General features: G+C 37.6%; 1 protein-coding gene across 3 annotated transcripts in view; it reads left to right on the forward strand.

Annotated features, from left to right (window-relative positions):
- The window catches only part of PTPRR (protein tyrosine phosphatase receptor type R), a 139,704-nt gene that overhangs the window by 13,388 nt on the left and 110,520 nt on the right, over positions 1–15,796 (forward strand). For 2 of the 3 annotated variants that reach the window (XM_053977574.1, XM_053977575.1), the window contains exon 2: positions 488–792. In XM_053977574.1, the coding sequence (XP_053833549.1) occupies positions 488–792 (305 nt within the window). The remainder of the gene's footprint in view (positions 1–487; positions 793–15,796) is intronic. The other variant, XM_053977576.1, reaches the window with a different exon arrangement.

Genomic DNA, 15,796 nt, shown 5'->3' on the forward strand with positions numbered 1-15,796 from the left:
TTTTCTCACATGTTTAAATCTGATTTTTTGATCAGGTTCTTTACCTTTTCTCCTCATGTGCCCATTTATAACAGATGATCACTGCTATTGTCATCTTTGATATTACTGGGTGATAAAATGCATCAGTAAGTTGGCTGCATAAGTTTTCCAGTTGAAGTTGATATCAATACAGAAGCTGAACTTGGCTCGGCATGTGTTCTGCTTTTGTATATAATTTTTTTTAATGTAGCCATGGCTGGAAATATAAATAACATTTTTAAAGCCCTGTGAAAATGAGCTTAAGAATGTGATACACTTCACATACTTAATAGACTCGGCAGTCCTATTAATCTGTTGCTATAGAAAACACATTGTAAGATTTTAAGTGAATTCTTGTATTCCTAAAATATTTTTCCAAATTTCTCAGAACGCAAAGATCTCTTTGAATTTCCAGTGCCATCTACAGAATAGCCAAGAGAGACATTCTAAACTTATTCTCTTTCTACAGGCTGCTTTTCCGGAGACAGTGATCACTTTTTGGCAATTCATCAGCGAAAGAGTGGAAAACCTGTGTTTATTTATCACCATGTGGAGAGTGTGGAGAAAAGTTTGGATACAGACAGCTATAAGGATTCCAAACAAAATTTCCATTCTTCTTCCCACACCAAAATAAGCAAGTTGCACCCTTCAATAATTGTTAAATCATCCTTCCCCAGGTCTGTTTATGACCCATCCCTCAATCTCTTAGCAATGACTGGTCAAGATTTGGAAGTGGAGAATCTTCCCATTCCTACAACGAATGTGATTATTGTGGTAAGTGACTTTTTCTGAGTTTTGGAGGTTTTTTTTTTTAAGAATAAATTTTTTAGAATAAATTTTTATTTTTTAGAATAAATATGCCTGTATTTAAATAAAGATGGATTGCAACTTTGGGTAGCCTGGCTGATTATCTAAATCTAAATAATGACCACTTGTCTTGAATTTCTTCCATTTGGTGGAATTTGCATTCATATAATCACACTTTGATTAACGATCTGGTGAACCAGTGCAGAATATAGCCTCTCTGTAGGTAAAGACCTTACCTTTGCTTCAGATGCTGTTGATCCTCTTGTCTTGAATGATGTTTGCACAGTTTTTACTGGGTAGGCTTTAAACTTATTCTGCATAGGTCACGAGAAAATGTGCTTCAGGGAACTATTCTACAGAGGCAGTGAGCTTTTAAAGGGTGACATAAAAGATTTCATTCACTTCTGTTCCTCTGGTAAATCCACCATTATGCTTACTTAGCTGTTTAAAAAAAAAAAAACCTGTTTCTTGCAAAGAATAAGAACTTCGTTTTTGTTGGTGTATGCACATCTTCTGGGACATATGGATGGATTAACTGTCAGTTAACTCTGTATGTGACCTTTCCCATTCTGAAGTTGGTGATGGCAGTGCTCCTTCCTGCAGTGAAGGGCATGTCAGTTTAACCATATACTGATGCTGCCCTGCTGCATCCTCACTCTTGGTGCCAGTGGAGCAGCCTGCTGTCAGGAGAGCTGTCCTTGGTGGGGTGCACGGTACAGTCTGTATGTGTTCTGCACAGACACTGCTTTCCTCACCCCCATGCGTAGGCAGCTCTCCTTGATTCCTGGAGGGAAGAAGAGCCACTTATAATGGCTTGTGCACTCATTACAGTGAACTAATAAAGATTAAAGTGAAATCTGTAAATTGCTCATTTCAGAGGAAGATGAGAGATTAAAAGATGGACTTTACAACCAAGGAAAAAAGAGCACAGAACGTAAGAGCATGTTAGCACACCAAGTGTTTTAGAATCCCATATGAGTTCCCTGTATGGTACTCTAGAGACCTGCCCTCGTAAATGCACCAAATGCAATAGGGTAGTGACAATGAAATGAATAATCAGGGTAAAGAAAAAAGACAGTAGTAGTTTTAGCAGATAAAAAGTACTGTCAGGGAACTAGGTTCAAAAAGCTGTGCTCTGGACTTGTTGCATCCCATACAAACAAGACCTCCTCATCTGAGTTTAGATAGCTAGCATTGTTAGTGAACTAGCTATGTGGAAGTATCCATATCAGCAAAATAAGGGACTGTCGGTCTTGCTTTACTGGGGACAGGCCAACTGCAGAGTCCCAATACTGAATGCTACTGATCAAGGGGAAGGAGATGCCAAGCTATCTGGATATATCTATCTTCAAACTAGCCTAAGCCAGGAGGGCCAACTCTGTAGTGAAGCCACCTGCTCTCTTCTTTCCAGTGCAAGCATTATTTCACTTCTGCTTAAGGTGAAACCTTTCTATTAGTACAAGGAACTCAGAATAGGCATGGCCTTGCTTGCTTTTTTTCATTAGATGATGCTGTTACCTATGAATTGTTATTTTAGTAGGGTTTTGCACAGTTTTGGACACTTGTGGTGCTCAACCAGTAATGGAAGAATCCTGAAAAATATTCTAGGGCTACCCTGATTTTAGCTGACTGGCTCTGTGCCTGCATTAAAAGCTAAATGAAGCAGATTTTTAATTGGCAGATAAATTCACATTAAAAAAAAAGGTCCATTAAATCTATATTAAGTTCTCATTAAGTGACTTTTGTCTGAGGCTTTGCTACTGCATTTCTAGGATGGAGCTGCTGCTCTGAAGCCTTCTGTTCTGGCTGAGAACCATATGTGTTTTAAGGGGAGATATAACAGCATGAGCTAATCATTACATGAAAGCTGTTTATTGCTTGGGTTCTTCAGCTGTCTCTGGATGTGCTGAAGGACAGTGGTTTTGGTTTGTTTCTAATGTCATCCTTTCAGAAAAAGCCTTTGGGGAAGTGTATGTTTGAAACCAAAGTGCTGTGAGTCAGACAGTGCATTGGACTAATCCCACCATCAGAATTTTGAAGATGCCTTCTTTAAAATGGCAGCTGTCCCTCAACAGGGTGGTTGCCATCATCCAAGCACAGCTCTGCTCTTTCCAGGTTTCTGTATTTCAACATACTGTTTCTCCCTCTTGAATGTCACCAGAAGTAGATTGTAGTGTTAATGTAGTTACCAAGGGAAGCAGGTTTGTTTGGAATTGCATGTGTATCTCTCCCTCTTTGTTTTGAATTAGCACTTACTGCCTGTTGCTGCTTTCTGGTTTTTAATATATAGACCAAGTGTCAATGTTTGTTGTTTTGCCCTGGCTGACCCTTTTTGTTCCAGCCTTTAGCAATGTTGTTGGTTGCTCAAATTGAAAGGGCAGTTGCTACTGTTACTGCTTCCTGTAATCCAGTTACATGACTGGTACACATTGTGATTTAATATGAAAGCCAGCAACTATTTTTTTTTTTAATAAATCTATGCTTTGTTGGCTCTGCAGAGGAGAGGAAACTGAATTCAAGTTAATTTCAGTGCCTTAAGGTCCATTTTCTTCATGATTAAGGTGGAAAGATAGGGTGAATTGATGCCTAATGCAGAACTATTACAAGATTACATTTTGTGCTAAGGACTAAACCATCTGACAAGGAAAATGTTGCCAATGCACAGCAGAGTGCTATGAAGCCAAGAATTCTGCAGGTATTGTGTCAAAAAGTGATGTTTTGTGACTCTAACAATAAAGAACAGGTTAAGAAGTAATTTTACTGAAACTGGGGATAGTGTAGTGCTTGTTTGCCTAAGTGAGGAAGAGGAGGTATTTATTTTCTGGGAGGGAATTTTATATAATTAAAGGCAATCACATTACCTGATATTAAGTTCCTGTTATTGGGGGGGGGGGGGGAGGGTGTGGGTGGGGGTGTGGGTGGGTGGGTGTGTTCAGTTCACCTTGTTTATTGAAGGAAGTGAGGACAATTCAGAACTCTTAGATGCATTTTGACTGTTCTATAAATGCCTTAGTGCTTACCCATATGTTCTGTTTAGCTGTCTCTCTAGATGATGTGAGACTAAGTCATCTGAAAATTGCTTGGATAACATACAGAGTTACATAATTTTTTGTAATACTTGAGTTTTCTATTTGTAAGCTTTTATTTTGCATTTCAGAAACCATATACTCACTGAAGGTATTAGAGAATTAATAGTGCAGTGAACAAGTTCTCAAAATGTTTACTTGTGTTTTTTCCAAGTCTTTCCAATTCTGAATGTAAGAACCACAAAGGTCAAGACAGTACATGGAAAGTGGGAACAGAATGTGGATAATCACTAATGATAGAAAATATCGTCTAACATACTTAATAAAAAAACCCAAAACGCATACAAACATATATAGAGTTATGGCTGAACTTGAGAGAAAAGCAGAAGGACTTGTAGTAAAGGTTACAGCTCAGACTAGGTCTAAATTATCACCTCATGGATATGCTAAAGCATCATCCCTTGTAACCTGATGTAGTTTGGTCTATCCAAAGCCTCCCTCAGGTACACAAGTGTATTCTATCAAGATTGCACCAAGGTACTCAGATGCTTTTTTCACTTGCATCCTGTGAAGTGTTTCAGGAATGTAAAGGTAATAAACTTGCTCAATATATCAAAATTTTCCCTTTCACACCTCACTCTTACTATACACCTTCTTATATAAATATGAAATCTGTTTCTTTTTCTGTTGCTTAGAAATTCCACAGTGCTGTTTTGTAGCCTAAAATTCAGCTCATCTCTTAATTTTTGTTTGATTTACATGAATGTTACTGAACTGAATTGATTTAATTAGTTTCTTTCACCTAATGTCAATGGGACATATGATTCACAGACAGCCACATAGAGCTTTTCTTTGCCTTTTCTGTGGCATTTTGTGTAAGGCTGTATGCCTCACAGCTATAGCTTTCCCATACCATCACATCTATTTTGTCTCCAATATTTGAACTATTTACTTTCAAGCATACTGAAGAGCACAAGGAAGAACTTCAGGTGCTACTACTTTGAGAGAGGATTCAGTGGAAGAATAAAGCACAACAACATATGTATCTGTAAGTAGGTATTCATGTGGGAGCCAGGTATTCAAGCTGGTTCTATTAAGATGTCTAGCATGTTTCTAAGCACTTTCTGGATTACTAGGGAGTTAATATAGTAATCAGAGACCATATCCAATAGGCAGACTAGATGTGATCATCCTGATTTGGAGATTACTACTGACATGGACCATTTCCACATCAGTTTTCTCACAGTCAGAGAATAGTACCAGATTCATTTAATCTCCTAGTATAATACAGCCTTGATATCTGCTTGAGGGTGAGTTCCCTAATTCCAAATGGCTGTAGTGACAAGATTCATATTGATGATAATGGGTGCTTAGGCACCAACTGCACACTGACTACCTATTTATATATACTCATACTCACACACAGACATGTACATTTAGTGACATCTTAATCTGGAGCTGATCCCAGCTTAAACAACACATTTTATGTTGAAATAATGTGGAAATCCTTTCCAAATCTAGGCATAGTTCAAGTAAGTGGGCTTCTTCTGGGTGGGTTTGGGTAGCTGAAAACCATGTGGCTGTGAAACCACAGCAGAACTGCTTTTACACTTATGTCAGATTCATCCCACAAGTACTTCTGTATTCCCTTATATAACTTTCTTCATACTACATACTCAGAAAAGATGCATCTTTTGCTCGCTTGATGACATGGCCTTAGATGTATAAGTTTATTTCTCCTTAATTCCCCATATCCTGATGTTTCAGGTTTAATTTCCAGCATCAAAGCCCAGAATTTGTCTAAATTATTTGTTACTAAATTTTATTTCATCTTCCCACACCTGTTTTCTGCTGGAAATGTCTATTTTTCTAATTCTTTGTACTCTTTATGAAGTCATGGCTTCCACGTGAAATGTCGCCTCTAAGTTCCTCTAGGAGCACACAAGACATCCACTTGCTTCTTCCTTGAAAAGACCAGCAAAACAGTGGGATCCAGACTACCATATACCCTTTCTTCTGAGCATTGCAGCTCTCTCCACTGACTGGTTTTGTTGGGGGGCCATAAGAAGAACTCTATGAAAAGATTCTGATAAAAAGGTGGGGGTATCCAATGCTTACAATTATTTTCAGTCCAAAAAATGTTTTCCCTATAGCTGCCTCTTTTGTGAAGACATTTAATGTAGATTTCCCTTCATGAACAAAGAGCACTATGTAATTTCCACAATTTCGTGGAATTTATTTTTTACTTTTCTTTAAATTAAAAATTGATGTTTCTTCTTACTGGCAATTTGGTAAATACAAGATGTCTTCTTTTTCAAGGCTAAGTCACTGAGTCTTACTGAATGAGAGGAGTAGGATAGAGAGAGTCTGAGTCACAGCACCAAGTTGTGTGTGATCTTTCTGTGTGCCAGAAGGTAAATGACCTGAGAATCCCTTGCAAGACAAGAAGATGCTCTGATAATATTTTTTCACTTACAACCTTTTTCACTTTTTCCCCAGCTGTCCACTTGACTGACTTTTTTTCCAGAATCTCTTATTATTGTTTTTCCTGATGCTGAATACATAAGATGAAATCTCTTCCTCTCTTCAGTTCTCTTTGTTAGGAACTTTTCCATTTCTCAAATCCTTGTGTCAGCCTCTGCTGGCTCAGCATCCAACCAGTTAAGTGGCCCAGTAAGGACATGCTGAACAATCAGTACAGGTATCTTGAAATGTTTGTCTCAGTCTGATAAATATGCATAGAAGTCTGCGAGAAGTGTCAATAGCTAAGCATGATCCACTAGACAGAAATTTAGGATTACTTTCAGGAGACCACAGAATGAAAGTAATTTTCTTTGGGACCTAGAGAAGGGAAGAGGACTGGGGATGTTCTTAAAAAAGAAGAGGTACAGTTTCTGAAGCAAGTGATTTGATGCTTTGCCTCATGTGTTGCATGATATATTATACTACGGTCAATTTAAAAGTTATTCAAAATGGTAGGTTTATCATCCCATCACACCCTGTACAGCAATGCCCTAATTTTCACTGGGATAGATGTAGATGTATGTATATGTAGTTCGATGTATTTCTAGATGTAATTATGCTATATTTCAATCATAGAAGTGACTAAGGAGCTGCTTTTTTGAATATTGTGCCTGACCCTGGGGTCTCAGCCTTGAGTCTGTCAAATTCTGACTCAAAAAAAAAACCCAAAACCAAAAACATTTACCTGTGTGTGTGGAAAGATCATACACTATTTGGTGCAGCAACTCAGAGGGCTCTTTGCATCTTGCTCTTCCTGGCTGGTAAGAGTACCCTAAGCTCACTCCCTCTGTAGACCTTGTGAAGAGATGGTCAAAATACTTTTGAAAGTATATTAAGCTAAAACAATGGATTGAAAATAAGGCAAAAAATATGAGTGACGAGAACAAGTAGTCCATAAATGACAGGTCAATCAAACAGTGCTGGGGCAAACATCCAAGCTAACGATCTATGAAATATAATGAAAAGTCAAATGTCATGTTTTGTCACTGAACATCTGTTATTGCTGGCCTAAGAAAGGGGTTGGTACTAGCCCAGGACAAGGAGGCATAAATAGAAAATCATGTATCTGCAGTGACTTCTCAAAGGAGCTTTCTGAGGTGTAAGATCTTAGAACCTACTGAAGTATCAAGTGTATCCATCTCCATTTCCAGGTCATGTATTTGTGCAATGCTTGGAATAGCAGAGGACAAGTGCCATGCTGTTAGTGAAATTTTAAGATCTTATTACAGTGCTGAATTGTTAACAAGCTCTAAATGTTAGTCACACATTTCAAGAGTAGGCAGTATCAGTCAATACACTTAGCGCGATAGTTCTAATTGCTGTTGCGACTATTTACACTTTACATTGTGACCCCAAATATCTGGCCTTCACAGTATTTGGCTTCTAGACTCAAATCCACCTTCTAGTAAGAGATCGATGCTTGCCATTACTCCTTAAGTTATTATACTCGACATAACATATCTGCAGCAAGCCCTGCAAATAGAGCTAGTAGCCTGCAGCTCTGTCATTCTGGATTTTGTTTGCACAAAGAAATCTAGAGAGTCTGTATTAGTTGGCCTCATTTGCTTTCTGCTTCCTTCTGTGCACTTCAGCAGGGATAATTGCATACTGAACCATTAGCATGGTATTGTGTTTGCTGTCAGTCTTTGTGGAAAACAAGAATTATTGCATTAGGTTGGTTGTAACATGCACTAAAACCTCCTTAAGGCACTTCTTTTCATCTGATTTGCAAAATGTTAAAAGAACGTTAATAGGATATTCAGCAACCTAGTGCTTTGATTGATTATCTTACTGATGGCAACTTTGGGGGTGCTTTTGTAACATTCAGTGGGATGTTACACTTGCACAAAAGCTGGTAATTTCTTTCACAAATTGTCCATATCCTCTTTAATCACAGAGTTCCTTTTCCTGCATGTTTAGTGAAGATGTTTCTTGAAGTCATTTAATTTTTTTCATAAGCTGCACTGTTTAAATGAAAATGGGATTTCAGGAACAGGCATGTTATATGTTTTTAAGCTAAAGCCTAAAGTTTCATGGACAGTTAGCCTTGGGCAGTTTATCTCTAAAGGAGGTGCTAGCTGTTTCAAATTTCGTTCAACTGTGTATTCATGTTACTGGCCAATCCCAACCATAAATTAAATACCTGTGTATAGCAGAACAGAATCTGCTTATGTTGTCCCATTCTTCAAATATATGAATTTTGTCTTCTAGGAAAAATCTTTATTAATTGATAATTTTAAATTTTTTTTAAGCATTTCCATGAAATGAAATTCAGATACAGTTGCAGCCAAAGCAAAGATCTTCGGTGTCACTTAAGCTGTATACTCAGGTGTAGGAGACCTGACTCAAAGCCTTGCTCTAAAGGAGGTAGGGGAGAAAACTGAATTTGAGCTTTTTCTCATTTCACATGATCTAGTTGCTGAGCTAAGGGGTAGAGAGCATCACTTTTCTCAAACTTGCAGATGAAATTATTTGTTTGACTCAAATGACATTGTTTCAAGTAACTGAAAATTCAGAGAAATGTTGTTCTTGGGCTGATCCAGTACAAATGTTTTGTATGTGTTTTGATTTGGTATCCAAAAGAGGGATTCCCCTCCCCCCACCACAAACAAACAACAAAACCCCCTTAGACACCCACCCCCTTTTTTCTTACATGGCCCCATTTATTCCTCTGATTGAAGAAGGCTTCTATTCTATTTCTGTGCCATGCTGTACTGAATTCCAGAAGAAAAGAAAAGACACAGAGATTTAGACAATAGTGGAAAGTCTTTGGCTTTTTTATGACAATGTTCAAACTGCACTTTGGTTGTTTTGGTGTATGAGTTCAGAGGACTCCTCACTGGTTGGAATTACACTGACTTCATTACCTAGAACAGTACAGACTGGCTTGTACTTCAGAAGTTCAGGAGGTTGCTCTACTTCTATCAATGTTCTCTTTTCCTCTTACAAGTGAGTGGAAACCTATTACTGCCTAAATTGGACTAAGGAAAGGGAAAGTTTCCTGGCATGCAGAGTTACAGGTGCCATCACTAAAATCAACATGATTTATGTTCAAAATCATAAATAAGCTAGATGGCCCTATTGGGATCATGAGACCCATGAATAGAAAATCAATGACTACTTCCCACAATAAATCTATGCATTGTGTTGATAATGTTCAGGAATAAAGAATCCAGAAACACTTAAAAATTCTTTTCAGAGAACCTGTGTTTGTGAAAACCAAGTCCCCTACAGATACATTTAAAAGGCAGATAAAGGGCACTCAGATAAAAGACAGCAAGACAGCATATGTTTCCTTATCAGTCAATGTTTTTTTGGATCTGGCAGTTCAGCCTCTGGAATAATCCTTCTGGTTCTTCACTTCTGACTTTGTTGTTAGGAAAAGCGACAGCTTCTATAAAGTTCCTTAATACATGGTTCATAATGTGTTCCTGTTATATATTCCTGTTATATTCCCTTAAATATTAAGCCTTCTAAAAACTGCTTTTGAAAAAATAAAAAAACACATTATTTTTCTATCATCATGACATTAATATGTGATATTTTAAAACACAGTTTTAAATTTTTGAATAAGCCAAACAATATTTGTATCAGCCAAACAATATTTTGTTTGGAGGAGAAGATGATAATCTGAATTTACTTTTTAAAATGCTTCCTAGATCTAGTGTTTCTGCACTTTGGCATCTCTTTTGTAAAGAATAAAAAATGGATTCTGAAATTAAATGCACAGGCTCAGATGATACTGGGGTTTAAATGTGATAGCATAGCTCTCAGGTGAATGATGTTTTTTCAGTCATCTCAATATCAAACTGGTTCATGGAAAGGGGAATAGTCCAGGGAAGTAAGCAGAGAGATACAAATTCTCGTCTGTCTTTTGTCTTGTTGCTGAAAGCATTTAAGTGGTGTTTCACTGTCCTTCCTTTGAAGGTCAGCCATGACTGATGATTTGTAATGGAGCTAAATCTTACTTTTCTCTGCACCACAATAAACTGTGGAAAATACCTTTAGTGGATACAGTGCTTTAAATTGAGTATAGGATAGATGCATAATGAAGAGTGTCGGGGTATGTATCAAGACTGCTATATATCAAGACTGCTAAAATAATAGTGTTTAATAGTGTAGAAAGGTGGTTGACTGCATATGTTATGTCAATGTTTATTTAAACATGAATTGTAACAGATTTACATTTCAACCTTTTTTAGCTGTTGGACAATAATAATGGAACGTCTGCTTCGTACAAATTTGGCTGAGATCACATGTTCTCCTTGGGAATAGTAATTGTTAATAAACTGTAGCTTAGAAATCAATGACAACGTAAATGAGTTTTTTTACATTTAAAATATGCTAAACTAAATTTTTGCAATGTCACTGATCGAATTTAATTTTATTTTTTTGCCCATTTTTCTGTTGGTACTTTCAGAAGTGCCTTGAATGTGTCCAGAGGAGGGCAATGAGGCTGGGGAGAGGCTTGGAACACAAGCCTTATGGGGAATGACTGAAGGAGCTGGGGTTGTTTAGCCTGGAGAAAAGGAGACTGAGAGGTGACCTTATCACGCTCTACAACTTCCTGAGCAGTGGCTGTAGTCAGGTGGGGGTTGGTCTCTTTCTCCAGGCAGCAACTGACCGAACGAGAGGACACAGTCTCAAGCTGCGCCAAGGGAAATACAGCTTGGATATTAGGAAAAACGTTTTTTTACAGAAAGGATGATAAAGTACTAGAACTGTCTGCCTGGGGAGGTGGTGGAGTCACCATCCCTGGATGTGTTTAAAAAAAGACTGGATATAGCACACAGTGCCATGATCTAGTTGAGGTGTTAGGGCTGGGTTGGACTCGATGATCTTGAAGTTCTCTTCCAACCTAATGATTCTGTGTGTGATTCTGTGTGTGAATAAATATTATCTTTTTGCTGGTACTAATTGTACCACTAATCTTGTTTTCTTTTCAAAAACACACTCAGGGAAGTAAGGGTCACTTCTTTTATGGTCCTGTGTTTTTCTGGCACCAATTACAGCTTTCTGATTTGTTTAGCCAAATTGTTGCTGGCATGCTTTCTTTGTGCAACACATGGTATGTTGTCTAATTAAGAATGCAGCTCTGGAGGCTAGTCTTTACAAATGTATATGATACTTCAATTTCATGCAGAAAAGTAATTTCATGTTATAACAGTTTATTTTCTGGTACTGTAACACACAGTCTTATAGTGGTGCAGTCTTCTGAGCTGTCAGTTCTTTAAAACATAAATGTTTTGAGTGAGTGGAAGAATGACCTTAAATACTGCACTCTTAGAGCCTTTCTGTTCTTTAGGCCAAGTAAAGCTGCAACAGTGTTATAATTACATTCCTTGTTTTAAGCTGATGATGAAAAATAAGCAGACATTGTCCCCAAAACCTTTCTCACAGACTTTCTCTGAAATGGGGTTACAGGATGCCATGGCTCTGACTCATTAGCTACAATAAAAGTGTGTACCTGTAATAGAAATTAACTTGAAAATTAAAAATACTCCCCTTTCCCCCTCTCCTTTCTGTTTAAACTGTAGCTACATTAGTTAAAGACCTCTCCCCTTTCTCCCTTGGCTACTCTGACATATGCTTAATTTCTTACCCTGGTAGAATCTCTGTTAGAGGAGGGCTGTTGTGGGAGAAGGGAAGGATAATAGCTGTAGGAACACCCCTCTGGCATGCTGTATACATTTGTGTTTGGGCACAAATGGCTGTAGCTGGGCAAAGAGGGAAAGATAAACTGCATGCATAAAAGTCCACACAAATAATGAAGTAGCAAGAAATCTCTAGAATGCTGATCAATATATTAATAAAAAACCAACAAAACAACAGCAACTGACTCCTCTAGAAATAGGTAATAGGGCAATAATTGAATAGATATATTATTTGAAATCCATAAACTGAATAAAAATCTGATTGTGGCTTTAATTTTTAACTATACTTTGTAAGAATCTGCCTGAAAATAGATATAAACTTTAATGAAATAACTGTAATGTGAGGTTTTTGGTAATGAATGAATTAGAAAACCATATGGATGCATTTAGCAGAATAATTAATGTACCATACACAAAAGTAGGACATCCATAAATCATTTATGATGTCCTCTTCATCAATTCTTGGCTCTTTGAGTCTTAATTGAAATACAGGGTAGCTGGATATTAGAAAAACTAGATTTGCTAGTCAGATAACAGACAGCTTTCATTAAAGCATTAATTAATTTTAGAAGGCTGAGGGCCTGATCCATTAAAAATACTTGCAGAACAGTGCTACTTTAGTCATGTTTGGGCTTCTTTTTTCTATTTTAATTACTCTCTTCCTCTGGTCAATGTGTGTTCTACTTTAACTTGCTCAGCAAGCATGATGGAATATTACTGTGTTTATAGAATTAACTATTGAATTTCCCAGACAATTCCAAATGCTTCAAATGGCTGTATGGTACAGTTACAACAGTAAGGTGGTCTGTTATTTACACTCACTGTCAGTGAGCCTGTTTCCTCTTTCAAAGGCTGAGATTCTGAGGACCTTTTTTAGGCAGTTCATTCTATGCCCAGTCCTTCATGTCAATAGGAACAAGGGAACACTGAAGAAAATACCTTTTTGTGGTTTTTTTTTTTTTTCACTTTTCTTGTATTTAAACATAATAATTTAAACTCGCATTTTATAATCTTTAATAGTGATCTAATTTCATTATTAAGATGGCCATAATAAATGTTTTGCATTACAAAATGAGAGCATTTTATAAATGCTGAAATTAATGTGAGATTTGAGCTATAAACTTATTCTGCCAAAGAGGTACACCAATGGCAAAATGATGAGGGTTGTTTTAATAAAATACTTAAGGAAAAATTTTAACCTGGAAATTAATTTACACTATTGCTTCTAAAAATATACAAGACTCAGTCTGACAATAATATTATGTAGTTCAAATAGTACGTCTTTGTTGTGGTGATAAATATGCTAAGAAAAAGTAGAGATAGGCAGTTTATTTTCAAGTGCCATATTTATTCCTGTTCATGTGTTACAAGTAGGATGTTATTATATTCAGTTTTTCTTTATTCAGAGTAAAGGACTAAAGAATGTTGTAAATAATGAAAAAAACTCTTATAATGTCATGTAAAACTATGATAGGACATATTAAGACTATCACAGAATCACAGAATTAACTAGGTTGGAAAGGAGCTCTGAGATCATCGAGTCCAACCTATGACATAACACCACCTTGTCAACCAGACCATGACGCTGAGTGCCACATCCAGTCTTTTCTTAAACACCTCCAGGGACAGTGAGTCCACCATCTCCGTGGACAGCACATTCCAGTGCCCAGTCACTCTTTCTGTGAACCTTTTCCTAATGTCCAGCCTAACCTTGTGCTTGCCCTGGTGCAGCTTAAGGCTGTGTCCTCTTGTCCTGTTGCTCTTGTCCTGTTGCCTGGGAGAAGAGACCGACCCCCACCTGGCTACAGCCTCCTGTCAGGTGGGTGTAGAGAGTGAGGCACTTGAAGCAGATGTCCTGGGCACAGAGTTAGCTCACATTTTTCAGGGCTTGCTATCTAAGGCGTAGCACAAATACGCAGAGCGGGTCATCTCTAACAAAAAAAATCCCTTACAGTTCCAGTGCTGAGGAATGTATTGCAGAGCATGAGGAACATCAATATCAATACTGAGTTATTGTATCCCTCTGACTCTGAGCTACTAATACCTAAGGGCGACTTTGGTGTCTCCATATTCATGTGCTGTTAAACTGATGAACAAGGACAGCTTGAACATTGACTGTGTTTCCAGGCCAGATTTGAATGTTCCCAACTGTCCATGCCACAGTCGAGCCCTTTCTCTTGTTCTCATGTAATTGATCTTTCTTCTTCTGCAATGCCACCAGTTTATTTGGCGGGCCAGCCAAGTTTGTTCAATGTTTCTCAATGCTTTCTCTTGGCCCACATCAAAATTCACTTTTGCTTTCTACCATTATCTTTTAGTGGGTTGTAAAATTGGCTTCACATAAAGCAGCAGGATGTTCCAGGGGCTAGTCAGAATTTCCTTGCTTTCCTAGCCCTGTTTGACTCATGGGCTGCCACTTGTCCAGTCCTCTGTTATGAACACAGCCCTATCAATTCATTGCATTAAAGGTAAGAGACTTTAAACAAAAAATTGAGTGCATATTCATATTTTCTGATCAATCACTGAAGAAATTAAATGCTTCAGAAAGTCATATCTAATGCTTAAAAGGACTGTTAAATTACCATGGCCTCATTAATGTCTTATGTGTTCCCAGTCCTAGTGATCCTAGCCTTTGTCAAGCAAAGTTTGGCAAATGCTGCTAGCTTTTCTTTGTCATAATGTTATAACCCTCGCCATCTAATGGTCTTCTGCTATTGATCTTTGCTCTTTTGGCCACGTTACTACTATTGTAATTTCTTCAGTGTAATAGAAAGAAATTTGCTATAATCTTTGGCTTCAATACATAGCAATTTATTTTCTTGGCTTGTCTACTTTAACATAGACACTACATCTTTGCTTTCCTAAATTTTATTCTGCGTGGAGGCTGGCTGACTCTTTCTTTTTCTTGCCCTTTTCCATAATTGTGGATTTCTTTCAAAAATTACTTTGATGGTGTTGCAAGGCAAAAAAATACCTTCACTTTCATATCACATCAACTGTGAAACAGCTCTCTAACAGCTCATTAGTAATAGAGTAGATAACACATTCCTTGTAGCAATTGAGCTGTATGAGCTGCTGATCAAGAACCACTGAAATGAATGAAGTCTTCTGAGTCAAAAAACTCAAGGCAGAGGTTGAGAATTTATTCCCTTTTTAGAGAATTTTGTGGTAAAAAAAAACCTCACTGGGATAAAATGAAGCTATTTAAACCCTTTAATGGTAGGTAAGGAGGAAATGAAAGTCATGTATCACAAAAATCCCAATGCTCAAGGCTACAATTTGTGCTCAGGTTCCAGCACCTCTTTTGTCACATCCTGGTTGGAGCTGAGAGTCACAGGGGAAATTGGTTAAATCATCCAAGTCAGGTTATTTGGTGTCTTTTATTTACATTGTAGGATGGAGATGAGATAGATTTATGGAAGGGATATTTTCAGTGCATTTGAGATTGGTCTTGCCTTCAATATATGGGAGTTGTGAGGCCAAGTCTCTTTTAGACACTGAAATGTTTTGCTCTTCTTTCCGGATTAGATTTTATTTAATTAGTTCAGCTGAATGGAATCTGTAGTGTTGTTGGAAAAAGGTTTGTCTGGAAGTCTAGTCATTCCATTTATCATGTGGCATATGAGGACAAAGCACTAACTCTTCATCCTGAAGCATATACAGATCAGGAACCTGAGCTGGGGTGTGCCACATGCAATATCAAGCTCTACCACCTATCTGTTGCTTATTCTGAAGTAAATCAGTATTCTTAAGGTCTTCAGTATGTTG

This window comes from Vidua macroura, chromosome 5, assembly GCF_024509145.1.
Source record: "Vidua macroura isolate BioBank_ID:100142 chromosome 5, ASM2450914v1, whole genome shotgun sequence".
Lineage (NCBI taxonomy): Eukaryota > Metazoa > Chordata > Aves > Passeriformes > Viduidae > Vidua > Vidua macroura.